The sequence below is a fragment of the Panulirus ornatus genome, chromosome 30 (genome assembly GCF_036320965.1).
Source record: "Panulirus ornatus isolate Po-2019 chromosome 30, ASM3632096v1, whole genome shotgun sequence".
Classification (NCBI taxonomy): Eukaryota; Metazoa; Arthropoda; class Malacostraca; order Decapoda; family Palinuridae; genus Panulirus; species Panulirus ornatus.
In genome coordinates this window covers 1926929-1954846 of record NC_092253.1, presented here as the reverse complement: position 1 = coordinate 1954846, position 27918 = coordinate 1926929, and the positions used below count along the sequence as shown (strand labels likewise).

General features: G+C 38.1%; 2 protein-coding genes across 2 annotated transcripts in view; one reads left to right on the top strand and one right to left on the bottom strand.

Annotated features, from left to right (window-relative positions):
* Nucleotides 1–27918, bottom strand: part of LOC139758298 (superoxide dismutase [Mn], mitochondrial) — a 220641-nt gene that overhangs the window by 33942 nt on the left and 158781 nt on the right. The window lies entirely within an intron of this gene.
* LOC139758249 (protein MTO1 homolog, mitochondrial) lies at nucleotides 124–27855 on the top strand. The gene is made up of 14 exons (XM_071679458.1): nucleotides 124–498; nucleotides 2464–2657; nucleotides 5096–5214; nucleotides 6054–6228; nucleotides 7904–8119; nucleotides 9751–9863; nucleotides 11485–11630; nucleotides 14308–14465; nucleotides 15706–15869; nucleotides 17195–17391; nucleotides 18326–18381; nucleotides 23695–23917; nucleotides 25434–25494; nucleotides 27395–27855. The coding sequence occupies exons 2-14, from the start codon at nucleotides 2474–2476 to the stop codon at nucleotides 27494–27496; spliced, it is 1914 nt and encodes a 637-aa protein (XP_071535559.1). The 5' UTR covers nucleotides 124–498; nucleotides 2464–2473; the 3' UTR covers nucleotides 27497–27855.

Sequence of the window (27918 nt, the reverse complement as noted above, 5' to 3'; positions counted from 1 at the left end):
ATTAAGTATTTATTACATTGTGTATCATTTTAAAAGTCTACATGTATAGTGTGTAGAATAGTTTATGATTAAATAAGCTAAACTTTTACATAAACCTTCTCAAGAATTTACTTAAGATCTGTTTTGCTTAGTGTTGCCGGGTCTGTCAATAATAGCACTAACCACGAATCATGTGGCCAAGAAAATGAATTATCTGTTATGAAATACGAGGAATGCCCATTGAACATTACTCAAGGAACAGAATATGAAAATAAATGAAACCTGGTTTTAAATTTCCAAGTTATATAAGTGTCAGTGTGTCATATAGTCTGGGACCGAACTTATTGGTAAATAAACACTATAGGGACTGTACTTTTGTCACGGTCCCAGACTTATCCCTGGGATTAGAAGAACCTAAATGACCATCTTGAAGGTCATTCATGGTCTTTTGTCAAATGTTTACCAGATCGGCATTTGAGTTAGAAGAATTGATAGGAGGGAGTATCGCAAGGATCAAAGGTAAGTTTGTTTAATGGTGCCAGACCAAACCCCTTGGGTAAAAGATCCTATAGGATCATCGTAAGAATCTTACTGCATATGACCTTTTTAGTCATATGGTCCCAGACCAATCCCTAACGTACAATAACTAAGGAATACCATCTAGATCGTACGTTAAGTGGTCTTTTGTCAAATAGCCCCAGACTGGTTCCTGTGGAAGAAGAGCCCAGAGTCTATAAAATGGGTACCTGGCGCAGGTTTGGGACTGAACCAGGGCATGTGAAGCGTCTGGGGTAAACCATGGAAAGGTCTGTGGGGCCTGGATGTGGATAGGGAGCTGTGGTTTTGGTGCATTACATATGACATCTAGAGACTGAGAGTGACCAATGTGGCCTTTTTTGTCTTCTCGCTGAAGCTGTTTCTTGTGGGGCAAGGTAGTGCCAGGAAGGGATGAAGGCAAGCATGAATATGTACATGTGTGTATATGTCTTTGTATGTGTATGTATATATATGTATGTGTTGATATGCATATGCTTATATATCATTAATGGGATGGCCTTGATTAGGGCCTTAGCTGACTGTGCCATCTCAGCTAACATAAAAAAGGAAATCTGTGTCGTATGTTAAAAGTAATATGGGTATATGTGTAGTTTAAGAATGTATGGATGTTTATGGAATTATTGTTATGCAGTATTGGAATACTTGAAACAAAAACACATAGTTTGAAATGATTTTTGTTGGTTTGTCACTAAATTGATGTGCACCCTTAGAGTAGTTAAGTTTTCAGGGTCATTATGTAATTGAATGAAAGGTGACTTGTCGTAGGCTTATTAAACCAGTATGTCTTTGAGAATTTTTCCCAAGTTAAACATTATTTGATATGATTTTCACCATTATAAGTTCACCATTGAATTCATGTCATTAACCGTTGCTGAGGAATGATTTTTGCCTGTGTGGTAGCAGTGTCACCAATGTTTTCATTATGTGATCTTTGGAGTTCCCAATTTTGATTGAGATTGAAAAATTAGGAATTTTGGAACTTTGAACATCTTGTTCAAGCGATATCAATGCGCATAAAAGTAGTCCGTTTGAGTGCTGTAAGACAAAAGGAAGGTCTAGAAGAAAAAGTAGGTGTGATGAATGCATATCATTAACAAGGAAATTTGAGAAGCATTTTGCAAAGAGTTTATAAGCTTAAGTCAGAAAGTGATGACAAATTAAATGTGTGGAATGTTGAAGGAAACAGTTCTTTTCTCATATAATTTTTCATAATGTTGATACTGATTCTGTCTCAACCATGTCTTTATTTTATGGTTTACAGCAATTTCTATTTATACATTATGTGGATTAGGAATTGATAGGGACTTAATGTACTAGTTAACATGGCCACAGCCTAAAGTGTAAAGTAGCATACAAGACTGGTGAAAGCTTTTAATGAACTCAGATAATTAACATTGTACATGACTTTACAATTTGTAGCATTTTGCCATAAAGTGACAGATGTCTGGTTGTCATTGTTGGTATTAAGGGATTGTTTCCAGCAGTATTGGTAGCATCTTCACTGATCAACTTGTGTAATGTAAGGAGAAGCACATCCCTACTCAGTAATACACCATAATGCTGCTGTCATACCTACCGACTTCGTTCTTCATAATATTGTATTATGTTCCCATATATGTTCTACATGCTTGTACATGGAAATTTTAAATACAAAGAATGACTTCAACTTCAGATGCATGATATTAAACTAGGCCAAAGATTTTTATAGTGACATCTATTTAGTATTGCATACAGCTTTACATGCATTTATTTTATGCTACCAGGTGACAGATATACAGTTATCTTTACCAGTATTAAAGTAAGATTACCAGTTTCATTAAGCACTTGTGCAAAATCCATGTTCTTTTGCTGTTTGTAGAACTTTGAAGATTTTTTGTTTATGTTGTAAAAGCTTGCAGGGTATTTAACAGGGTTTATAATTTTCAGGAATTGAATAATGCTTCGGTGGTGTCAAGCAGCAAGGCGATTGAAGCATGTATGTCAGTACAGCAGATGTACCCAAAGGGAGGTGTTTGATGTTGTGGTAGTGGGTGGTGGCCACGCTGGCACGGAGGCCTGTGCTGCTGCTGCCAGGATGGGTGCCAATACTGTACTCATCACACACAAAAGATCAACCATAGGTTGTTTTCCTGTGTCATTCAAGAAAATATTTGTAATTTTCAAGTAAAATATGACATATCCAAATATATGATGTGTATATTTCTATATATCTAACCTTAGAAGTCACTTTCATGTACAAGGTTTTACTCCCAAAAGAGAAATGTTTCATGTTTTTTTTTTATTACATGATCATGGTATGTTTTACATTCAGCCATGTGATCTCATCATTTCTTCACATGATTATTTGTCAGCCCCATACTGACCACACATCTTCATGTATACATGTAATGTTTTTCTTATCACTTTTTTTTGTTCTGGGGCATCTTAAAGTCCAAATTTTTTTGAGCGTTATGATTTCCTACTTTCCAACCATTTTCCTGTGGTTTTAAAGTATCTGATGTATAAGTTGAACTTTTTTGCCATAAGTCTTACATCTAGGGCTCTAATAGGCTTGATAAACTGAAAAGGAATCTACCTTAATTGGAATCTGCCTTTCATCCCTTAGGTGCAACTATCTTATTTTCAGATTGTTTCCTGAAATTTGATTATGTATCCAAAGGTTAACACAATGATCTAGGGATAAAGTGTGTATAAGTGAGCTGAAAGGCTTTATGTACTTGATCCACCATATGGAATGAGTAATGAAATGAATGGCAATAGCTAAATAGACTTCAGGATTAGAAGTGGTAAAGCTGTGTGTTGTACCAAGTCCATCATCACTATTTGGATAAAGCTGGTATTACAATTAATGCCATATATGCCAGATCATTTCTTAAGATGTTACCCTACCAGGCACACAGGTAGCTTGCTCTTGGGAGCAAAAATCAAGAAGAGGGAAAGTGGGCCATCATTGCAGTATAGGGCAAGTGGGTCAAGGTTTAAAGTTCACTTTGGAGAGTTTATGAGTTGGACCACTTTCAATACATCTCTTTCAAGTGAGAATGCAGAGCTAGAGCCACTCCAGGTGTGTGAGCCATACTCCAAACAAGGATGGATCAGTCCTTTGCATAATTGGAAAAAAGAGATTTCAACATCTGAGCATGACTACCAGATTCTTAGAGGCAGACAGCTATTTCTGTAAATTAGGGATTCCAAGACAGAGTGGATGTTACAGAACTATCAAAAGAGAGAGGAAAGTTGTGAGGAATTTTCAATAGAGAGATGGGTAGAAACAGGGTCTTAGAGGCATTATACTTAACCAGATGTCATCTGCTCTACTGAGATAGCCTGTTCAAGTCTGAGTTTATTGAGAAATGTCAAAACAAGATGCAGCTTGAGTGTGAGAAGGAGCAAAATTGAAGGATGTGGAGGAATGTAGTGTTTAGTCATCAGCGTATAAGTGCATGTAGTTGCTTATGGAAGAAAGGCAATCATTTTTGAAATAATAGAAAAAGTGTTGGAAAAAGGACAGAACCTTGAGGGACACTACTTTTGATAGAGAAAGACAGAGAGGTTGATCCAGAGTGAGGGAGGGAACCTAAGAGAAGAGAGGATAGAGATGAGATCTCCAATACCACAGATTGTTGAAAGCTTTGGATATATGAAGGGCAACTATACAGGATCCCCCAAATTATGTCTTGGATGATGACCAGACATTAGAAAGATAGGAAAGAATATCAAGGAAGCCATACTGGGGATCAGAGGGAAGACTGTGTGATAAAACATGTCTGAGGATATGGGAATTAAGGAGAAATTCATAGACTTTGGAAATTGTAGATGTCAAAACAACAGGATGATAGTTAAGAGGGGTTAGAATGGTCATGCTTTTTAGGGATGAAATGTACCAATACCTGCATCTAAGAAGTGGGAAAAATTCTGGTCTTTAAACAGAAATGAACAGATGAGCAAGCACAGGTGTAATTTCAGAGGCACACTCTTTCAGTACACAGGGATGGGTGCCATCAGGACCATAATCCTTGCTTGTGTCCAAAGAGAGGAGTTTTTTTCAGAGAGTTTGAAAAGAGATTACAGGAAGGGATATGGGATTAGTAAGAGGAGTTAGAGTTAGATGAGAAATGGGTACCAAAGAGAGTTGCTTTGTCTATCAGAGGGACAGCTGCAGCACTGTCACATTGGAATAGGGAAGGAAAGTTACAGTGACAGAAGTTGTTAGTAGTGCCTTGAGCTAAAGACCAAAGCAACCTGTCATTGGATGACAAGGAGAGGAATAAAGGTATGCTTTGCCTCATGGATAATGTACTTGCAATGATAAACAGAATAGTAATACATTGGTTATCTTTCATTTTTTAGTCCTGTTATTAAGGTAAATGAGTCTGTATCTTTGATATTATGATTCTGTAGCTAAGTAGTATTTCATGGAAAATGATAATGGAGTACTGGCTGTTCATAGTGTTAAAAAACTGTGTAATATATGATTAATTTGATAATTTTATAGTATATTGCTTTTGAAATATTGACTAAGCAATGAAGTAAGAACTGTATTTTTTAACATTGATAGGAGAGATGTCTTGCAATCCCTCATTTGGTGGTATTGGCAAAGGACACTTGATGAGGGAGGTGGATGCACTAGATGGCCTTTGTGGTCGGATATGTGATACATCTGGTATACACTATAAGGTATGGAGCAAAAATTTTATAATGGACATAACTGCAATCAGCAGTGAACTTCTTAGTTGTACTACACTCATCTCACATGACGTTTGCAACATCACCACACTGTTTGACTTGTAGATTCACCCAGTGGTTGTTGCCTGCTTCCTGAGCACTTTTTGTGGGGGTCCTGCAGTGTTCAGGAAGTTGGCCACATCCATAGGGTGGACTTTTGGTCAAAAAGTGTGGTGATGTGTGTGTTTTTGTGAGTTATGCTCAGGGTAGTTAAGGAGTAAGTGGTCACTGTCTTCAGTGTGGAAGTTGTATTATGGGTATGAAGGGTCTTTGATCTGTCGAAGTGGTACTTAAAGTGCTAGAGATGTTGAGGGTGTCCAGAATGCATATTAAAAAACCTAACTCGTATATACTTGAAATGCAGATAAAAAACCTGACTTGTATATGCCTGGGGAATGTAATGTCAGATGGGCGTACTTTATGTGTGTTGGAATTGTGTTTAAGACTGGGTTGGAAGGGCACTTGCTTAGTACTTGTCATTTCATTTTATTATGTATATGATTCGTCAGTGTCATGTTTGTTGGAGGAGGATGGATTTTGAGTGCATGATGTTGAAGTGGGAAGCAGGAGTATGCTCTTTACTTCTACTTGGGGGTTGGTGGTGGGTAATGAAGTGATTTGGATGGAATATGATAAAGATGAATAGACTACACTGAAGACAGTGTTTGATTGCATTTGATAATCTGTAGTTTTATGATGTGGAAATCTTTACATTTATAATTTCGTTGAACTAGCTTATACTGTGGTGTGAAATAATTTGTAGTTATTATGAGTGTATGGTTGGTTCTCAGGTGTTGAACCGCAGGAAAGGTCCTGCTGTTTGGGGTCTCCGAGCACAAATAGACCGTGCTTTGTACAAAGAACAACTCCAAGCAGAGCTGTTTAAAGTATCCAACCTCACCATCATAGAAGGGGCAGTAGAAGATTTGATGTTGGGAGAACAGTATGCTTCTAGTGAGCTAAAAGGTCAGTTAAGTATTTTTCTTTAAGTATGCATTTGATTCCAGTTTTGACTTTATATTTATTTATTTATTTTGCTTTGTCGCTGTCTCCTGCGTTAGTGAGGTAGCGCAAGGAAACAGACGAAAGAATGGCCCAACCCACCCACATACACATGTATATACATACACGTCCATACACGCAAAAATATATACCTATACATCTCAACGTATACATATATATATATACACACACAGACATATACATATATACACATGTACATAATGCATACTGTCTGCCTTTATTCATTCCCATCGCCACCCCACCACACATGGAATAACAACACCCTCCCCCCTCATGTGTGCGAGGTAGCGCTAGGAAAAGACAACAAAGGCCCCATTTGTTCACACTCAGTCTCTAGCTGTCATGTAATAATGCACCAAAACCACAGCTCCCTTTCCACATCCAGGCCCCATACAACTTTCCATGGTTTACCCCAGACGCTTCACATGCCTTGGTTCAATCCATTGACAGCACGTCGCCCCCGGTATACCACATCGTTCCAATTCACTCTATTCCTTGCCCGCCTTTCACCCTCCTGCATGTTCAGGCCCCGATCACTCAAAATCTTTTTCACTCCATCTTTCTACCTCCAATTTGGTCTCCCACTTCTCATTCCCTCCACCTCTGACACATATATCCTCTTTGTCAATCTTTCCTCATTCATTCTCTCCATGTGACCAAACCATTTCAAAACACCCTCTTCTGCTCTCTCAACCACACTCTTTTTATTACCACACATCTCTCTTACGTACATTACTTACTCGATCAAACCACCTCACACCACATATTGTCCTCAAACATCTCATTTCCAGCACATCCACCCTCCTGCGCACAACTCTATCCATAGCCCACGCCTCGCAACCATACAACATTGTTGGAACCACTATTCCTTCAAACATATCCATTTTTGCTTTCCGAGATAATGTTCTCGACTTCCACACATTTTTCAAGGCTCCCAGAATTTTCGCCCCCTCCCCACCCTATGATTCACTTCCACTTCCATGGTTCCATCTGCTGCCAAATCCACTCCCGGATATCTAAAACACTTCACTTCCTCCAGTTTTTCTCCATTCAAACTTACCTCCCAATTGACTTGACCCTCAACCCTACTGTACCTAATAACCTTGCTCTTATTCACATTTACTCTCAACTTTCTTCTTTCACACACCTTACCAAACTCAATCAGCAGCTTCTACAGTTTCTCACATGAATCAGCCACCAGCGCTGTATCATCAGCGAACAGTATTTGATTCCAGTTCTGACTTAAGTTGATTAATATCTCTCATATCCATGACCCCCTACACCTATCATCTCATAACTTCACTTCTCTCTCTTCCATATATCCTTCATTGCATCATACCCTTAACACATTTCACCTTGCATATTTCATAGGCTCATATTCCTCAGTGCTTTACAAAAAAATTGAACATTGTATTCTCATATCCCTCTTACACCCTTTACTTGCATGTCTTTTTCACAAACCTTTACTTTTCACATTTTTCATGCTCTTTATTATTTACTCATTACTCTTACACTTGTGATCATCTTATATTCACGATAAAGAGAATCATAATCAGAGAGTTTTGTTTGAGTGATTGACATGAATGCTCTACATTAGGACTCTACATGGTTGTTACAGGTGTGCCCCAACTAGCTGAGTGTTTGGGAGTATTTTTAAGTGATGGGCAAGAGATCAGATGTCGCAGCATTGTCATCACTACAGGAACCTTCTTACGAGGAGCAATCAACATTGGGTTAGATGTGAGACCTGCTGGGAGACTTGGAGATGCACCATCAATAGGGCTAGCTAATACTTTGGAAAAACTGCAGTTTAGGCTTGGAAGATTAAAGACAGGTATGTATCACATTTAAGATTTTAACTGCCCTTGATTCTGTGGTATACTATAGGTAGGTATCACTTGGGGCCAAACACAAAAATGCCACCTCATCCTACCTTCTTGATGAATTTTACTGTAACTCACATCATTACTATTTTCTCAAGAGTATGCTCATGACTATGATTTTTTCAGGAAGTTAAAGCATTGAATGTGTCAATGTAATTTGTTTTTAGGTCAGTTTTTTTTTTGCAGTTATGAAAAGTAGGACACCACTGATAGGTATACTTGTATGTATACAAAAGTTAATGCCATATAGATATATTTTTTCAAATGTATTTGCTGTTTCCCATGTTAGCTTGGTAGTGTCAAGAATACACACACACCCACATATTTATATTTATTTTTTATTATACTTGACTGCTGCTTCCTGCATCAGTGAAGTAGCACAAGGAAACAGACGAAGAACATCCCATCCACTCATATACACATATATGTACATAAACGTCCATACATGTACATATGCACACACGTACATATACGTATCGACATATACACATATACATACACATACACAGACCTATACATATATACTCATAGACATATTCATACTTGCCTGCCTTTAATCCATTCCCAGTGCCACCCTGCCCCACAGGAAACAGCATTGCAAAATTGAAGTAGCTGGGACTGGTATAGATTCAGTAAAGAAATGCCAAGGACTAAAAGTCAGAAAAAGTGGGCACTATGTTCATTTAAATGCTAGTAGAGACAAATGTTATTACTAATGATCCAAGGACAACAGCAAAATGGACATACTGCAGTTTAATACCCAAGTGTGCTCTACTCTCTGATTTTGTGATCTTTGAAACAAGCATATTTATCTAATAATTCTTTGATTTAAAGATACTAGCAAGCTCTTGCTTACTTAAAAGATCTGACAGGTTTACTAGCCATTCTTTGCCAATTATTGAGCTCAGGCAGTACCTACTAAGCTTTAGGATCAGTAATGTTCACTCCTAAGTTGCTATGCTGACTCTTATCATCAGGAACATCTTCAAAGTGATCATCAGGTAAAGGAGTGAGTATTTTAAAACCCCACTTGATGAAGTTTTTTGCTATTCAGGAGTGGACGAATCTATTCTAAAAATTGGTGATGTATAGGAGATGCTTCACCTTTTCTTGAGAACTCCAGTGCTAATTCTTTGTCTTTAGTGCCTCACCCTTAACAGGCCAGTGACAGAGGGCAACTCTAGTGCAGTGTTTGCAGAGGTGCCATCTTAATGTTCTTACTGACTACATGTACCTAATGTTCCTACCTGCTACTTCTAGCTAATGTTTCTACCTACTTCTTTTATCTATTGCTCCTACCATTTTGTCAATAGGCAGGGCTAGCACATAGCGCTCACCTCAGGAAAATCTAGAGTTACGAAGAATGAACTTTTTGCATTGTGTATCTGACAAGGAGGATTGTGTATTTGTGGACAGAATGCCACTAGTCCATGTGTGGGTGAGGCAGAAAGAAAAGACAGCTATCTGTGTCAGAGGAGTGCAACTTATGCAGAGAAGAGTTGTTGTCTTAATGTGATTAATTAAAGTGGGCAAACAAAAATTGTAGTGTGGTTAAAAGCTTACCCTGACTTTTTGATTTTAGGTACACCACCAAGGATTGCCAAGAACAGTATTGATTACTCACAGTGCCAAGTGCATGAGCCAGACAGTACACCAGTGCCATTCTCATTCTTGAATGAAAAAGTATGGATTAAGGTAATTACTTCTTCTTTAGATGTTCTTTCAGATTTTTTTAATGTGGTTATGTCAGGAAGTGAAGGTTGTGTAACATATGTATATTTATTTTTTATTTTATCTTTATTTTTTCATTACTTTTGATCACCATTTCCCGCATCAGCGAGGTAGCTCCAGGAAACAAAGAAAGACATATGTTCACATATACATACATATACATATATATACATACATACATATTACCCCTGGGGATGGGGAGAAAGAATACTTCCCACGTATTCCCTGCGTGTCGTAGAAGGCGACTAAAAGGGGGGCTGGAAATCCTCCCCTCGTGTTTTTTTTTTAATTTTCCAAAAGAAGGAACAGAGAAGGGGGCTAGGTGAGGATATTCCCTCAGAGGCCCAGTCCTCTGTTCTTAACGCTACCTTGCTAACGCGGGAAATGGCGAACAGTTTGAAAAAAAAAAAACATACATATACATTCACATACATATACATATATACACATGTACATGTTCATACTTGCCGGCCTTCATCCATTTCCGGCACTACCCCTCCCCATAGGAAACAGCATCGCTACCCCCTTGCGTCACTGAGGTAGTGCTAGGAAACAGGTGAAAAAGGCCACATCCACTTGCACTCATTCTCTAGCTGTCATGTGTAATGCACCAAAACCACAGCTCCCTATCCACATGCAGTCCCCACAGACCTTTCCATGGTTTACCCTGGATATATGTATATATTATCCCTGGGGATAGGTGAGAAAGAATACTTCCCACATATTCCCTGCGTGTTATAGAAGGTGGCTAAAAAGGGAGGGAGTGGGGCGCTGGCAATCTTCCCCTCCCATTGTTTACTTTCCCAAATATATATATATATATAGAGAGACTGAGTGTGAACAAATGGGGCCTTTGTTGTCTTTTCGTAGCGCTACCTCGCACACATGAGGGGGGAGGGGGATGTTATTCCATGTGTGGCGAGGTGGTGATGGGAATAAATAAAGGCAGACAGTATGAATTATGTACGTGTATATATGTATGTGTCTGTGTGAGTATATATAAGTGTACATTGAGATGTATAGGTATGTATATTTACGTGTGTGGACGTGTATGTATATACGTGTGTATGGGGGTGGGTTGGGCCATTTCGTTTGTCTGTTTCCTTGCGCTACCTTGCAAACGTGGGAGACAGTGACAAAGCAAAATAAAAATAATAAAAAAAATGTGTATATGAGTGGATATGCCATTCTTCATCTGTTTCCTGGCACTACCTCTCTGATGCAGGAGACAGCAATCAAATATGATAAGTAAATGAATAATATACATATATATCCCTTGGGATAGGGGAGAAAGAATACTGCCCACATTCCCTGTGTGTCATAAAAGGTGATGAAGGAGGGTGGGAGTGGATGGCTGGAAATCCTCCCTTCCTGTATTACTATCCCAAAGAAGGAAAAGAGCAAGGAGCCAAGTGAGGAATTTTTCCCCTGAGGCTCAATTGTATGTTCTTAATGATACCTTGCTGTCGCAGGAAATGGTGAGCATCAGTGAATAAAGAAAATATGTTATGTATGTATTGTGGTGTTATACATTTGTACCTTTTTGCATTTATATTTATAATATATGCATTGTTTTTTCTTTTAGCCTGAGGATCAGATGCTGTGTCACCTCTCATACACTACCCCAGAAGTAGAGAAAATTGTGAGGGATACATTACATCAAAATCGACATGTTCAAGAGGAAACTAATGGACCACGCTACTGCCCCTCAATTGAATCCAAAATTTTAAGGTTTGAGAAATTTAGAATTGACTGATGATTGTTCTTGGCAATGTTCAGATGGTTTGGATAAACATAGGGAAGCTGTAAGGAAAATTTGACCAAAAGGGTAAACTTGATCAAAATAGAAGTAGATATAGGATGTAGCTTAATACTTTATTTGGAAAACAGACTGAAATGGTGAAATGAAAATCTCCTTTTTAAAAATGAGTATATCAGAAATTGGTCTTCTTGATATTTTGACAATCAGGTAAAGTTTTATATGGTGATAGAAGGTGTTGAAGAGAAAGTTTATATACTGATGTTTAGAGTTGTCGTGGTAGGCCAGTTTCCAAATTATTATACATAGTATTGAAGTTAAGAAAGTCAGTTAGTCTGTGAGGGACACCATGAATATAATGGTAATATTATAGACAATTGGTGTTACCTTTATGGCCGTGTTACTCCTTGAGCCATCCGACTGAACCATAGCACACCTTTCTCCTCTTTGATTTGCAAGTATAAGTAAAGGAAAAGTAGGAAGTAATAACAGAGAATTATGCTATCATTATTTTTCCAGAAATTTTGATTTATTTGTAACTAAAGTTATAACATTAACTTCATGAAGACAAAGATGAATAATTGTTATGGTTTGTCTTAGTAGCCTTGTCTTAGATAAGATCAAACACATAAAAAGCTGTAATTTACAGGTGAAAGTATCAATGTGATGGTTGAAACATTCTATGTGATAAACTTTGAGAAGCTGGCTTTTTCACAAGTCAAACATATTGCAGGGCATGAACAAATTGATGATCATTGTTGAAATGCCAGCCTTACAATGTATATTACAGCACATAGGATGAGAACTTTAAGAGCACTGTTTGAAACAGTAGGGTTTCTATTAAGTGCTTTTCACCAGAAGATTGCCTGGTCAGGATCCTGATAATCTTCTTTCAACATATTATCTTCTCACGGGCCAAGGAACTCATTGTTCTACTTAACATAATTGTCTTTTATGATATCTTTCTCAAATGAAGGTTTCACAATCCATGCATTCTCTCAAGGTGTTCCAGACTATGAAAATTTCTGGTGATGGATTTTCTCATTGAAAGTATGTACCCAGTAATATCATGGCATCATTAGTAGATGGACACTTTCCTGTGGTCTCCTCAGGTTCTGCTGTTAATTTAGAGAACATTGAGACATCATCAACTCAAAGTCTTTGTTGGTGAAGCTGAAGCGTGGAAAGGAAACTGTCATCCTTGTCTTGAGCTGTGAAAACACTCACAATATTTCTTTGTAGTGAGAGGTTCAGCTGATTAATCTCACCAGATAATCTATGATTTTGACCCTCTATTTTGAAATTGTGAAAGAGGCTGCACACACAAGAGTTCCATACAAATTCAGGGATAAGTTGCCAAGAGAATTTGTCTCATCCTCTGAACCTATCTCATGTGAATACTAGGAACTGGTGTTGATGTTTGTCTCTCACATAGAAGGTGCCTAAAAGGTGAGGGAGAGGGGGGCTGGAAATCCTCCCCTCTCGTTTTTGATTTCCCAAAAGTAGGAACAGAGAAGGGGGCCAAGTGAGGATATTCCCTTAAAGGCTCAGCCCTCTCTTCTTAACACTACCTCGCTATTGTGGGAAATGGCGAATATTATGAAAAAAAAATTTCATGAAGAACATGATGATTATGTCTTGCTTAAATAAAAGGGGCTGTAGTTAGTTCATGACCTTCTGCTTCATGAGAGAAGTCTGTTTCTAGGAGAATTTCACATTACGGAGCCCAGATTGTCATTGTAGATGTTCTTTTCTGCACAATTCTGGTAGAGAAAGAATGGAGGTTGGACTGGGATTCATTCAAGTGGATTCTGTCATTCGGGTCAATCTAGAGGTGGATTTATGTATAAAAGTGATCAAGTATGAGTAGCCGATTGTATTTTTTATTTTTAGATTGTTTTGCAAGTGCAGTAGATGCAGTTTTGACTAGAATTAGTAGAGCTATCTCTTTCTCCTTAACAGAATCTTCACTGTTTGTTGCAAGTATTATTGTTAGCTCCTTGGTAGCTGAAGTGACCCTGGTTTACAAGTTATTTAGTCCTGTAGTTGTTAGAATCAATTAGGATTTCCCTCTGAAATGCTGGCTCACTACACAGCTGTCACTAACCCTCCTGAGACCCAGGCAGCCAGCAGCTAGTACCAGATGTATACTTTACTGGTCTTTGGCTGCCTACCAGTTACTACCTACTGATAAAGCCCTTAGTAATTCTGTGGTTGTTGGTTTCATTGATTTCACCATTTTATGCAAATGATTAGTGTAAGTAAGCAGTGTGTCCTTTATCAAGAAGGCTGCAATGGACAAGAAGTTACAGTACAACATAGATGTGAAAGGATGGGAAATACACCTTGTGGTTTGCAAATTACTTTCATCCTTTGAGCAGAAAATTTTGTGCCCTGTAGCAGCACCCAGACATGAAATATTTCATGTTGGCTATTGTCTACAAGTCAAATAGTATGGCATGAGATGTTACAGAGGGATGGGGGAATTCCTGTTATTCATTCAAGATATCTTGAGACTGGGTTTCACTGTTATGTCAGCTATGTAGTCATTGGTCTGAAAATGTTAACCTGTATATGCATAAGTTCATATTTTGAACAATAGAGCTTTCCTTTAATTTTGTTGAATTACTAAATATTTTACATTCTCAGATTTTCAGGTCGTAAACACCAGATATGGCTTGAACCAGAAGGCATATCCTCTAGTCTAGTGTACCCTCAGGGTCTGTCATGTACAATGCCCCCAGAGCATCAACAGTCCTTGCTTCGCCTTATACCAGGCTTGCAGCACTGTGAAATGGTCACTCCAGGTATGGTAATGTGTCATTCACGTTTTATTGATTTTCTAACACCTACTATATTTGTATTCCTAATGATGTGTAATTGCAAAGTTGATGTTCTTCCTCTTTAACCCTCAAAAGGATTGTCACTCCTGGAAAGGTTGACACTTCACCTTTTTAAACTGTGAAACTCAAGAAATGTTGACAGCATCATTTGCTGTATTGTGCCCATTCCCATTTGCTGTCATTGCTGTCATAAACCAGTTACCCATCTTGCATAGAAGGATGATTCTATGATGATTCATGAAACTGTTAGAGGATGTTGATTTTTTCTTGTTAGCTTATTTTTTCCATGCTTGATGGCCATTTCCCATGTTACCATCAGGAACAGACGAAGAAAGACCGCATCCGCTCACATCTGTTCTCTGTTTCTCATGTAGTGAACTGAAACTAGAGTTTTTTTCTGTACACATACCTTAGAGTTATGTGATAGAAGTAGATGTTGAGATCAACTTGAAGTTGTAGGATAGAGTGAGAGAGAAGCATTCATGGAAGAACGTGAGATGTACTGTGCTTGAAGTGTATGGATGAGATTGTGTGTGATTCACACCATTCTGAATGAGAGATGTACTGTATTCAAGTAATGGAGATAAAGTGACTCAGGGAGAAAAGATATGAAAGTGAAAGTTATCTGTCTATCAGTCTGTCCGTTACTATTTCCATTCCATTCACAATAGGTAATCAGGAGATTATAGGTACCTGTATATCTATTATATTTGAATTAATTTGATAGAACTAGGATCTCCATGTTCAGCTCTATAAACTGGTAAATAAGGAACTGAAACATTGATTTTTTTGAAATAGGCATGATAATCTACCTAAGTCAAAGGAAATCAGGGGAAGTAGAAACTAAGTATATGCATCAAGTAACCTTAAGAAGAGATGGAGTAGTTATTTGAAAAACTATGCATTGAAAGTTTAGCATTCATTCGTTGACAAGGAATAAACGAAACCTTTTGTGATAGTGTTGGGAACAAAGAAATACTTGTTAAAGAAGATACATCTCAGATTTCTAAGACCAGATTATCTAACCAGAGGATGCAGTAGGAGGTGAATGAAATATATAAATGTTTTATCATGCTGTATGAGTTCTTCTTGATAGATTTTTTCCAATGGAAACTAAAGATTTATTGGTGGAAAAATGGAGTGTAGGTAATGACGTGTTCCATAACAAGTATCTTTCATAACTGTTTTGCCTTTCTCACCTCAGGTTATGGTGTAGAATATGACTATATAGATCCGCAAGAGCTGACGCCACAGCTGGAGACTTGTCGTATATCTGGCCTCTTCTTAGCTGGGCAGATCAATGGAACAACAGGCTATGAGGAAGCTGCTGCCCAGGGTATTGTGGCAGGAGTAAATGCTGCTGCAAAGGTATTAGTGACACTATATATTTATATTCATATTCATGTTATTATTTTTTTTTTTCATACTATTTGCTATTTCCTGCATTAGCGAGGTAGCGTTTAGAACAGAGGACTGAGCCTTTGAGGGAATATCCTCACTTGGCCCCCTTCTCTGTTCCTTCTTTTGGAAAATGAAAAACGAGAGGGGAGGATTTCCAGCCCCCCGCTCCCTTCCCTTTTAGTCGCCTTCTACGACACGCAGGGAATATTGGGGGGGGGGATCCTGGGAGCCTTGAAGAATGTGTGGAAGTCGAGAACATTATCTCCGAAAGCAAAAATGGCTATGTTTGAAGGAATAGTGGTTCCAACAATGTTGTATGGTTGCGAGGCGTGGGCTATGGAAAGAGTTGTGCACAGGAGGGTGGATGTGCTGGAAATGAGATATTTGAGAACAATATGTGGTGTGAGGTGGTTTGATCGAGTAAGTAATATAAGGGTAAGAGAGATGTGTGGAATTAAAAAGAGCGTGGTTGAGAGAGCAGAAGAGGGTGTTTTGAAATGGTTTGGGCACATGGAGAGAATGGGTGAGGAAAGATTGACCAAGAGGATATATGTGTCGGAGGTGGAGAGAACGAGGAGAAGTGGGAGACCAAATTGGAGGTGGAAAGATGGAGTGAAAAAGATTTTGAGTGATTGGGGCCTGAACATGCAGGAGGGTGAAAGGCGGGCAAGGAATAGAGTGAATTGGATCGATGTGGTATACTGGGGTAGATGTGCTGTCAATGGATTGAACCAGGGCATGTGAAGCGTCTGGGGTAAACCATGGAAAGTTGTGTGGGGCCTGGATGTGGAAAGGGAGCTGTGGTTTTGGGCATTATTACATGACAGCTAGAGACTGAGTGTGAACGAATGCGGCCTTTGTTGTATTTTCCTAGTGCTACCTCACACACATGAGGGGGGAGGGGGATGTTATTCCATGTGTGGCAAGGTGGCGATGGGAATGAATAAAGGCAGTGTGAATTGTGTGCATGTGTATATATGTATGTGTCTGTGTGTGTGTATATTTATGTATACATTGGGATGTATGGGTATGTATATTTGCGTGTGTGGACGTGGATGTATATACATGTGTATGTGGGTGGGTTGGGCCATTTCTTTCGTCTGTTTCCTTGCGCTACCTCGCAAATGCAGGAGACAGCGACATAGCAAAATAACTAATGAATAGATGATATATAAATGCCCATACACACACATATACATGCATATACATATACATATCAGCATATATACAACATATGAACAACATGTCCATATATTATTATTTAGTATAATCTCAGGCGTTATTTCTCTCAGGCACTAGGTAAAGAGAGTCTTACTATAGACCGGACGGAGGGTTACATTGGTGTCCTTATTGATGACCTTACCACCCAAGGTACCTCAGAGCCATATCGCATGTTTACTTCTCGCTCTGAATTTAGACTTCACCTCAGACCAGACAATGCTGATCTTCGGCTAACAGAAAAAGGTTGGCTCTTTTACATAGTAGATGTGTGATGCATGTTAGTTATAAGAGCATATTTTGCCAAAATACAAAAACCCACTGTTGAATAGATAGAATCATCTGAGTTACCAGTAGGTTATGCTGTCAGAACTGTGGAAAGGAGAAAGAGTTAGGCAAAGTAGGAAAGATGTTATGTGAAGAAATATAGGGTGGTGAGTAAGGGTTCAGTATGGATGTGAATGGTCATGTGATATGTTGATTCAGTGGTTGTAATTTTGGAGAGATGTGTGGTTTGTAGAAGGCAGAGCAGAAAGTATGATTAGCACATTTGTGGAGTGTAGTTTCTAATGGGTGCATGCCTGTTGGAGTGAAGTTTGTAGGACTAGATTGGGAAGGTAGCTGTGTTATTCTTGTAAAGTCATTACAGTATGGATGTGTTTTGTTTTTGTTTTTGCTTGAGGAGTAGGGGAATAATTTTTCTTTGTTTGAGGATTAGGGGAATAGTAAGGACAAGTTGCTGAATGTGAAATAGGGGTAAGGTTTTTATTTCTGTTTAAGGGTAGGTGGTTGGTTATGGGATGGCTAGGACAGGAAGGGTTTAGTGCTCTTGCAAAGAAGTGAGTGCTGAACATATTGATATTGTATTGGAAGTATTTTTGTTTTTGTTTCCCTGGTTCCTCTGGATTTACTCGGTAAGAAACAGTGTCCCAGATCTAACAGGCAGTTGTGACTATTCCCAGAAACGATGGCTTTGAAGAAATCAAAGAAAAGATGGCACCAAGTTGCTGGAGTCAGGCTGGGGCATTGGTGGTGGACTGATTCAGTTTGAGGTAAAAAAGGTACATGAGGAAACAGCTCACACATCCTTTACTGCACGTGAATTTACAACCAAGTGGATAGTAGAAGTGTTTGAATCCTTAGGCAGGCTGTGGCTCTCCTTTTCAACATGGATTTCATTATGAATTTGTGTAATTGTTCTCTAGTGGGCATATGGATTCCTCATGTGGCTACAAAGAGATTCACAGAGAAAGTGATAGAGGTGTGCCACACAGCAAACATTGGATAACTTTCTTAAAAGACTTATGAGAACTTAATTTCCTTCATCTTCAGCTAAAACAGTTGCCAAATGAGATGATTCAGATGGTGACAAAAACAAACCTGAATCAGATGATTAAGGAGGTTGACATAAACAAACCTGAATCAGATAATTCAAAGGATGACAGACAAGACTGAATCAGATAATTTAAGGGGTGACAGACAAGACTGAATCAGATAATTCAAAGGATGACAGACAAGACTGAATCAGATAATTCAAAGGATGACAGACAAGACTGAATCAGATAATTCAAAGGATGACAGACAAGACTGAATCAGATAATTCAAAGGATGACAGACAAGACTGAATCAGATAATTCAAAGGATGACAGACAAGACTGAATCAGATAATTCAAAGGATGACAGACAAGACTGAATCAGATAATTCAAAGGATGACAGACAAGACTGAATCAGATAATTCAAAGGATGACAGACAAGACTGAATCAGATAATTCAAAGGATGACAGACAAGACTGAATCAGATAATTCAAAGGATGACAGACAAGACTGAATCAGATAATTCAAAGGATGACAGACAAGACTGAATCAGATAATTCAAAGGATGACAGACAAGACTGAATCAGATAATTCAAAGGATGACAGACAAGACTGAATCAGATAATTCAAAGGATGACAGACAAGACTGAATCAGATAATTCAAAGGATGACAGACAAGACTGAATCAGATAATTCAAAGGATGACAGACAAGACTGAATCAGATAATTCAAAGGATGACAGACAAGACTGAATCAGATAATTCAAAGGATGACAGACAAGACTGAATCAGATAATTCAAAGGATGACAGACAAGACTGAATCAGATAATTCAAAGGATGACAGACAAGACTGAATCAGATAATTCAAAGGATGACAGACAAGACTGAATCAGATAATTCAAAGGATGACAGACAAGACTGAATCAGATAATTCAAAGGATGACAGACAAGACTGAATCAGATAATTCAAAGGATGACAGACAAGACTGAATCAGATAATTCAAAGGATGACAGACAAGACTGAATCAGATAATTCAAAGGATGACAGACAAGACTGAATCAGATAATTCAAAGGATGACAGACAAGACTGAATCAGATAATTCAAAGGATGACAGACAAGACTGAATCAGATAATTCAAAGGATGACAGACAAGACTGAATCAGATAATTCAAAGGATGACAGACAAGACTGAATCAGATAATTCAAAGGATGACAGACAAGACTGAATCAGATAATTCAAAGGATGACAGACAAGACTGAATCAGATAATTCAAAGGATGACAGACAAGACTGAATCAGATAATTCAAAGGATGACAGACAAGACTGAATCAGATAATTCAAAGGATGACAGACAAGACTGAATCAGATAATTCAAAGGATGACAGACAAGACTGAATCAGATAATTCAAAGGATGACAGACAAGACTGAATCAGATAATTCAAAGGATGACAGACAAGACTGAATCAGATAATTCAAAGGATGACAGACAAGACTGAATCAGATAATTCAAAGGATGACAGACAAGACTGAATCAGATAATTCAAAGGATGACAGACAAGACTGAATCAGATAATTCAAAGGATGACAGACAAGACTGAATCAGATAATTCAAAGGATGACAGACAAGACTGAATCAGATAATTCAAAGGATGACAGACAAGACTGAATCAGATAATTCAAAGGATGACAGACAAGACTGAATCAGATAATTCAAAGGATGACAGACAAGACTGAATCAGATAATTCAAAGGATGACAGACAAGACTGAATCAGATAATTCAAAGGATGACAGACAAGACTGAATCAGATAATTCAAAGGATGACAGACAAGACTGAATCAGATAATTCAAAGGATGACAGACAAGACTGAATCAGATAATTCAAAGGATGACAGACAAGACTGAATCAGATAATTCAAAGGATGACAGACAAGACTGAATCAGATAATTCAAAGGATGACAGACAAGACTGAATCAGATAATTCAAAGGATGACAGACAAGACTGAATCAGATAATTCAAAGGATGACAGACAAGACTGAATCAGATAATTCAAAGGATGACAGACAAGACTGAATCAGATAATTCAAAGGATGACAGACAAGACTGAATCAGATAATTCAAAGGATGACAGACAAGACTGAATCAGATAATTCAAAGGATGACAGACAAGACTGAATCAGATAATTCAAAGGATGACAGACAAGACTGAATCAGATAATTCAAAGGATGACAGACAAGACTGAATCAGATAATTCAAAGGATGACAGACAAGACTGAATCAGATAATTCAAAGGATGACAGACAAGACTGAATCAGATAATTCAAAGGATGACAGACAAGACTGAATCAGATAATTCAAAGGATGACAGACAAGACTGAATCAGATAATTCAAAGGATGACAGACAAGACTGAATCAGATAATTCAAAGGATGACAGACAAGACTGAATCAGATAATTCAAAGGATGACAGACAAGACTGAATCAGATAATTCAAAGGATGACAGACAAGACTGAATCAGATAATTCAAAGGATGACAGACAAGACTGAATCAGATAATTCAAAGGATGACAGACAAGACTGAATCAGATAATTCAAAGGATGACAGACAAGACTGAATCAGATAATTCAAAGGATGACAGACAAGACTGAATCAGATAATTCAAAGGATGACAGACAAGACTGAATCAGATAATTCAAAGGATGACAGACAAGACTGAATCAGATAATTCAAAGGATGACAGACAAGACTGAATCAGATAATTCAAAGGATGACAGACAAGACTGAATCAGATAATTCAAAGGATGACAGACAAGACTGAATCAGATAATTCAAAGGATGACAGACAAGACTGAATCAGATAATTCAAAGGATGACAGACAAGACTGAATCAGATAATTCAAAGGATGACAGACAAGACTGAATCAGATAATTCAAAGGATGACAGACAAGACTGAATCAGATAATTCAAAGGATGACAGACAAGACTGAATCAGATAATTCAAAGGATGACAGACAAGACTGAATCAGATAATTCAAAGGATGACAGACAAGACTGAATCAGATAATTCAAAGGATGACAGACAAGACTGAATCAGATAATTCAAAGGATGACAGACAAGACTGAATCAGATAATTCAAAGGATGACAGACAAGACTGAATCAGATAATTCAAAGGATGACAGACAAGACTGAATCAGATAATTCAAAGGATGACAGACAAGACTGAATCAGATAATTCAAAGGATGACAGACAAGACTGAATCAGATAATTCAAAGGATGACAGACAAGACTGAATCAGATAATTCAAAGGATGACAGACAAGACTGAATCAGATAATTCAAAGGATGACAGACAAGACTGAATCAGATAATTCAAAGGATGACAGACAAGACTGAATCAGATAATTCAAAGGATGACAGACAAGACTGAATCAGATAATTCAAAGGATGACAGACAAGACTGAATCAGATAATTCAAAGGATGACAGACAAGACTGAATCAGATAATTCAAAGGATGACAGACAAGACTGAATCAGATAATTCAAAGGATGACAGACAAGACTGAATCAGATAATTCAAAGGATGACAGACAAGACTGAATCAGATAATTCAAAGGATGACAGACAAGACTGAATCAGATAATTCAAAGGATGACAGACAAGACTGAATCAGATAATTCAAAGGATGACAGACAAGACTGAATCAGATAATTCAAAGGATGACAGACAAGACTGAATCAGATAATTCAAAGGATGACAGACAAGACTGAATCATCATGATTAAATGAAAAGATTACATTCTCCTGGAGGAACTTCTCATTCCAGAGGGGTCCATCATTTTTTTTGACTTTGATTGAAGCGCAGCCTTGAAGCTTTAAGACCCCATGTGCCTTAAATGCAAAAGAAGGGAAGAGGGTGGATTTGTTGGAAATAAAATGCCTTAGGAAGATATTTGGTGTGAGGTGGGTTGAATGTTTAAGGCATGACACAGAAATAAGTGTAACCTGATTTAGAGGGCTGACCAGAGTGTGCTGAGATTGTTTGAACATATGGATACCTCATTGTTCCAGTTCACTCGGTCCCATGAATGCCTTTCACCCTCCTGTTCAGGCCCTGATCACTCAAAATCTTTTTAACTCACCCCTTCCATCCCCAGTTTTGTCTCTCTGTTCTTTTTCCCTCCACTTCTGACACAAATGCCCTTTTTGTCACCTTTTCCTCACTCTGTCTATCTATTTGTCTATTTGTCCATCTGTCTATCTATCTATCTATCTATCTATCTATCTGTCTATATCTATCTGCCTGTATGTCTATCTGTATATCTAGCTATATATATTTCTGACTAACCCAGGGCATGTGAAGCATCTTGGGTAAACCATGGAAAGGTCTGTGGGGTCTGGATGTGGATAGGGAGTTGTGGTTTCAGTGCATTACACGTAACAGCTAGAGACTGAGTGTGAATGAATGTGGCCTTTTTTGTCTGTTTTCCTGGTGCTACCTTGCTGAAACAGTGGATAGCGATGGTGTTTTCCTCTGGGGTGGGGTAGTGCCAGGAATGGATGAAGGCAAGCAAGTGTGAATACGTACATGTGTATGTATGTAATGTCTGTGTATGTGTATGTTAATGTATGTATTGGGCATTTGTTTACATATGCATGTGTATATGGATGGATGGGCCATTTTTCGTGTGTTTCCTGGTGCCGCCTTGCTGACGTGGGAAACAGCGATTATGTATGATGATAATGATAATAATGATTTATATTTCTCTTACCTAATCGTGGGAATTCTCTCATGAGGGTGACTATGGCAAAGGAGTCTCCAAAACTGATGAGCTCCAGTGCCACTTCTTAGCCTTTTGCTCTTCACCCTTAACAGGCCACTGGCAGAGGGCAACACTCGCATATTCTCCTCATATGTCTAAGCTACTGTAGCACATCCTCTTCGGCTCTCTCAACCACACCCTTTGATTTACCACAACACCTCTCTCATCCTCTTTCATTACTTACTCAATTAAACCACCTCACACCACTTATTGTTCTCAAACATTTCATTTCCCAGCACATTTACCCTTCTTTGCACAGCTTTATCAATAGCCCATGCCTTCCATCCATTGAATATCACTCATACTAATGTTTATTCATATTACCTTTTTTGTGTTGTGCATTATAACAGAATTGTATTGTGAAATAGGGCTATCATGTAACATTTGATATTGACTTGAATTGGTAAAACTGTGATTCATACTTTTCTTTTAGTGCTCTTCAGTGTCTTGCACTTCATTCCTGGAGTGTGACTATGGAAGAACTTACGAAGATCAACTCAAGGTATGAGTGTTTCAGAAATAACTCACTGGTTGCAGAACGGTTGAAAATCGAAGCCCTCTATTATGAATTGATTGCTGGCCAGAAAGATGATGTGGATGCTATTCGCAGAGATTATGCACTAGTAATACCACACAACATTGACTACTCTAGGTTGGTAGATTAGTGGTTGTGAAGATACATAATTCTTTGTTTTTCAAGTGTAATTTTTCCTTATAGTAAAAATTTGATGTTCACTTTGAAGTTGAGATTCCTACTTAGAATTATCTTTCATTAAGTCTTGATGGAAAGAGTATATTTGAATGTAAGTCTTGTGTATTTTATTTGTGTAGATCTCTATCAGTTATGCCTTCTTGTTCTTGCTAAACTTTTTTATGATTGATCATGATCACTACATTTCTGCAGTTACTCTCATTTCTCTCTTCCTCATTGGAGCAAGCCTTGAAATTTCAAGGATCCCTTTGAAGGAATCCTAGGGTTGTATTATTGATAAATTATTTTTTTTTCATACCTGGTTGCCCTTTCCTGTGATAGTGAGGTAGTGCCAGGAACAGACAAAGAAAGGTTGCATCCACTCACATACATTATCTATCAGTTATGTGTATAATGCACTGAAACCTCAGCTCCCTATCCACAACCAGGCCTCACAGACCTTTCCATGGTTTACCCTGGATGCTTCACATGCCCTAGTTCAGTCCATTGAGAGCACATCGACCCCTGTATACCACATCATTCCAGTTCACTGTATCCCAAGCACACCTTTCACCCTCCTGCATGTTCGGGCTCCAGTCACTCAAAATCTTTTTCACTACATCCACCCATCCATCTCTAATTTGGTTTTCCTGTTCTTGTTCCCTTCACTTCTGACACATATATTCTTTCCTCACTCATGTTCTCGTGCCCAGACCATTTGGCACACCCTCTTCAGCTCTCTAATTCACACAGTTTGTATTACCACACTTCTCTCTTACCCTTTCATTAATTACTCAATCAAAGCACTTCGCACCACATGTTGTCCCGATACATTTCATTTCAAACATGCCCACCCTTCTATGCACAGCCTTATATAGCTATAGCCCATGCCTCACACCCATATAATATTATTAGAACTATTATTCCTTCAAACATAACCATTTGTGCCCACAGAAACTGCAACCCCTCACCCACCCTATGACTCACTTCTTCCATTGTTTCATTTGCTGCCATGTCCACTACCAGGTAGCTAAAACACTCTACTTTCAGTTTTTCTCTGTTCATACTCACACCCCAATTAACCTGTCCCTCAAACCTGCTAAAGCTAAAAACCTTGCCTTTTATTCACGTTTCCTCTCAACTTTATCCTTTCACACACTCTTCCAAATTCAGTCACCAACTTCTGCATTCTTTCACTTGAATCTGATTTTTAATGATTATCATATAATGTTAAGATTTATTGTATAGGGCTCCTACAGTTTTGAGACTGCTCAAATGAGAGCAGGTTAACGTGGTTTTCTTTGGAGCGAAAGGTTCCTCAATTTAGCCTTGTCGATGGTGACCTCTCATCAGTGATGTTCCATTTGCATGCAAAGTCTACCAAGACATAATTATTCATTTCTATATATATAGAGATAGAGTAGAAGTTATTTCTTGCTTTCAGTTTCCTTATAATGTTTTTTGTTTTTGATTTCAGTACCTCCATAAGCCTTTCAGATGAAGCGCGCAGCAAATTGTCTCGAGTCCGACCCAGTACGGTAAGATGTTTGGAACTGTGTTTGAGAGCAATGCATGTAAAGTAACTTATTTGTATGTTGACATGCCTGTAGTCATGCACTTGACATCTGCCACAGATCGATAGGATCATTAAGGTGAATCTACCATTGACTTAATGCTTTGTTGGGTTACTCACTTTGGCAAATGACCATAATTTTGGTATAGCTCTTTGTATTTCTTTAGTTGCAGTGACCAAAGTTAAGAAGCACATTTTACTTTTCACCTAATAAAGGGTGTGAACACCTTACTAAATATTCCCTCATTCACATACACTAATACCCTGATTAGTACTCAGGTTACGTTCCTAGATAATGGAGCATTAAGCAAAGCAGCTCTCTGTGGGGTCAATATACCATTGCATATATGAAGATGCATTCCTGATGTTATTTTTTTTACCTCTGAAATATATACAGTATAGTATATGAGGGTTATGTGTATTGATAAACACCGATTATTACAGTAATGCATCTTTTCTATCTATTCTGTTCTATGTATCTGTACCTATGACACCTGTTCCCAACTGGAACTCCCTTAAGAGGGTGCCCACAGCAATAGTCTCTCCATAACTAGTGAACTCCAGTGCCTCTTCTAAGCATTTTGCACCTCACACTTAACAGGCCAGTGGTAGAGGGCAACTCTCGTGTAATGTTTGCAAAGACTCCAACTTAATGTTCTTACTGAGTACTTATGCCTAATGTTTCTACCTAATACTTCTACCTAAATGTTCCCTATCTGCTACTTTTATTTATTGTTCGTACCATTTTGCTAAAAGGCAGGGTCAGCGTGTGGTGCTCACCACAGGAAAATTTAGCATTAGGAAGAATGAGGTGTGTAGTTAAGTGTTGTCAAGAGTTATGTATTGACAAGGAGAGACTGTAGATGTATGGATAGAATGCCAGATATGACTGCTGGTATATTTTTACAATTAATGAATGACAAATAGAACAATATACAACTTTGTATTATTAATAAGTGTCGTTTGATGAATAGTGATGATTGTAGTAGAATGAGTAGGAGAGGCAGCCTAACTTTGCTTCACCTACCTTCCATTTTTTCCAACAAACTGTTCCTTGAAGGAATTACCTTTATTTCTGTTAATTTTGTATTCATCGTGACTGAAGCTTTTATCTTGTCTATATGCTTAATGATGGTTCTAACAGTCAATGAAGTCAGTTTGAAAGCATTATCAACATCAATATGATGCTCACTAGCTACCAGCTGCCTTAGCACTTGTAATTTTATATTCAAGGAGGGGCTTTTCCGAGGCACTTTAGTTGCTCTATCAGGTCAGAACCTGCAGGCTGTCTTCCAAGCATGATGTATCAAAAATAGTCACACTGATATAAAAAAATCTGTGAGTCAGTGTGAATATATTTATACAGTGTAAACGAGGCAAAATTTGTAATGTACTAACAGAGGAGAGCACACAGCACTGATTGAATATGAGTGTATTAATGTGCAGTACTATGATCAGCCAAATGAAAATAAACAAAGAGAGCTGCTCTTGGTGTTTTGTGACTGTATAGACTTGTGACCTTTGACACCTTTAATGGAATTTCAAAATTTTTATTTCTAGTAGAAATAGTGCACCAAGATGTAAGCAAAAGGATTATAATGAAACAGCGTTCTGTGGGGTAATATTAACTGGGATAGCACTAACTGGGGTATTAGTGTATGAGAAAACTTCTAATTTTGCAAGCAGGCAGTATGTCTCCTTTATAATTCTCCAAATGTAGGACTGTGGTGACAGATTTAAGGATGATGTCAGTTCACAGGTCCTTCTCACACACAGAAAACTGAAGCTTATTTCCTGCTGAATGATATACTTATTGAGGCCTTCTTTGACCTTTAGGATTTTAATGTTTTTTTATCTCATGCCAGATTGCATCAGCATCACGTATAGAAGGCTTAACACCTGCTGCATTGTTAAACTTACTGCGACATGTGAAACAAAGACAGCAGGAGTACTCTGAAGTCTTGTAGTGCATGATGTCTCATTCTGTACTCCATGAATCTTTTGAATAATGGTAATCTTTTTCTTGGACTTTTGATACACATGGAAAAAGATGGTGTACCAGGCTATTTAAGTAGAATTCTGTCTACAGTAAAAACTTCTGTATTGTCATAATAAATGATTAATAATACAAAGCTTTATATACCCTTATTGCATGATAAAATGATTGTGAAAATTAGGTCTTCAGTAATACAGTGCCTTGAGATACAGAAGTCTCAACTGAATGTATATCTTTAGAAATTGCAATTTAGAAATGTGGACAATCAACAGGCTATATGTATCCTGAAATGGTAAGCCACTGCCGCATAATAAAATTCTAACTATCCTTGGTATCACATATTACTTACCTCACTTGTTCGTGACATTTGCTTTAGTGGTTGTCTAGTTGCAC

Coding starts and splice junctions, on each gene's coding strand:
- LOC139758249 (XM_071679458.1), top strand. CDS start 2,474: ATGCTTCGGTGGTGTCAAGCAGCAAGGCGATTGAAGCATGTATGTCAG. Junction 6,229..7,903: donor TGCTTCTAGTGAGCTAAAAG/GTCAGTTAAGTA, acceptor TGGTTGTTACAG/GTGTGCCCCAACTAGCTGAG. Junction 15,870..17,194: donor GAGTAAATGCTGCTGCAAAG/GTATTAGTGACA, acceptor TATTTCTCTCAG/GCACTAGGTAAAGAGAGTCT.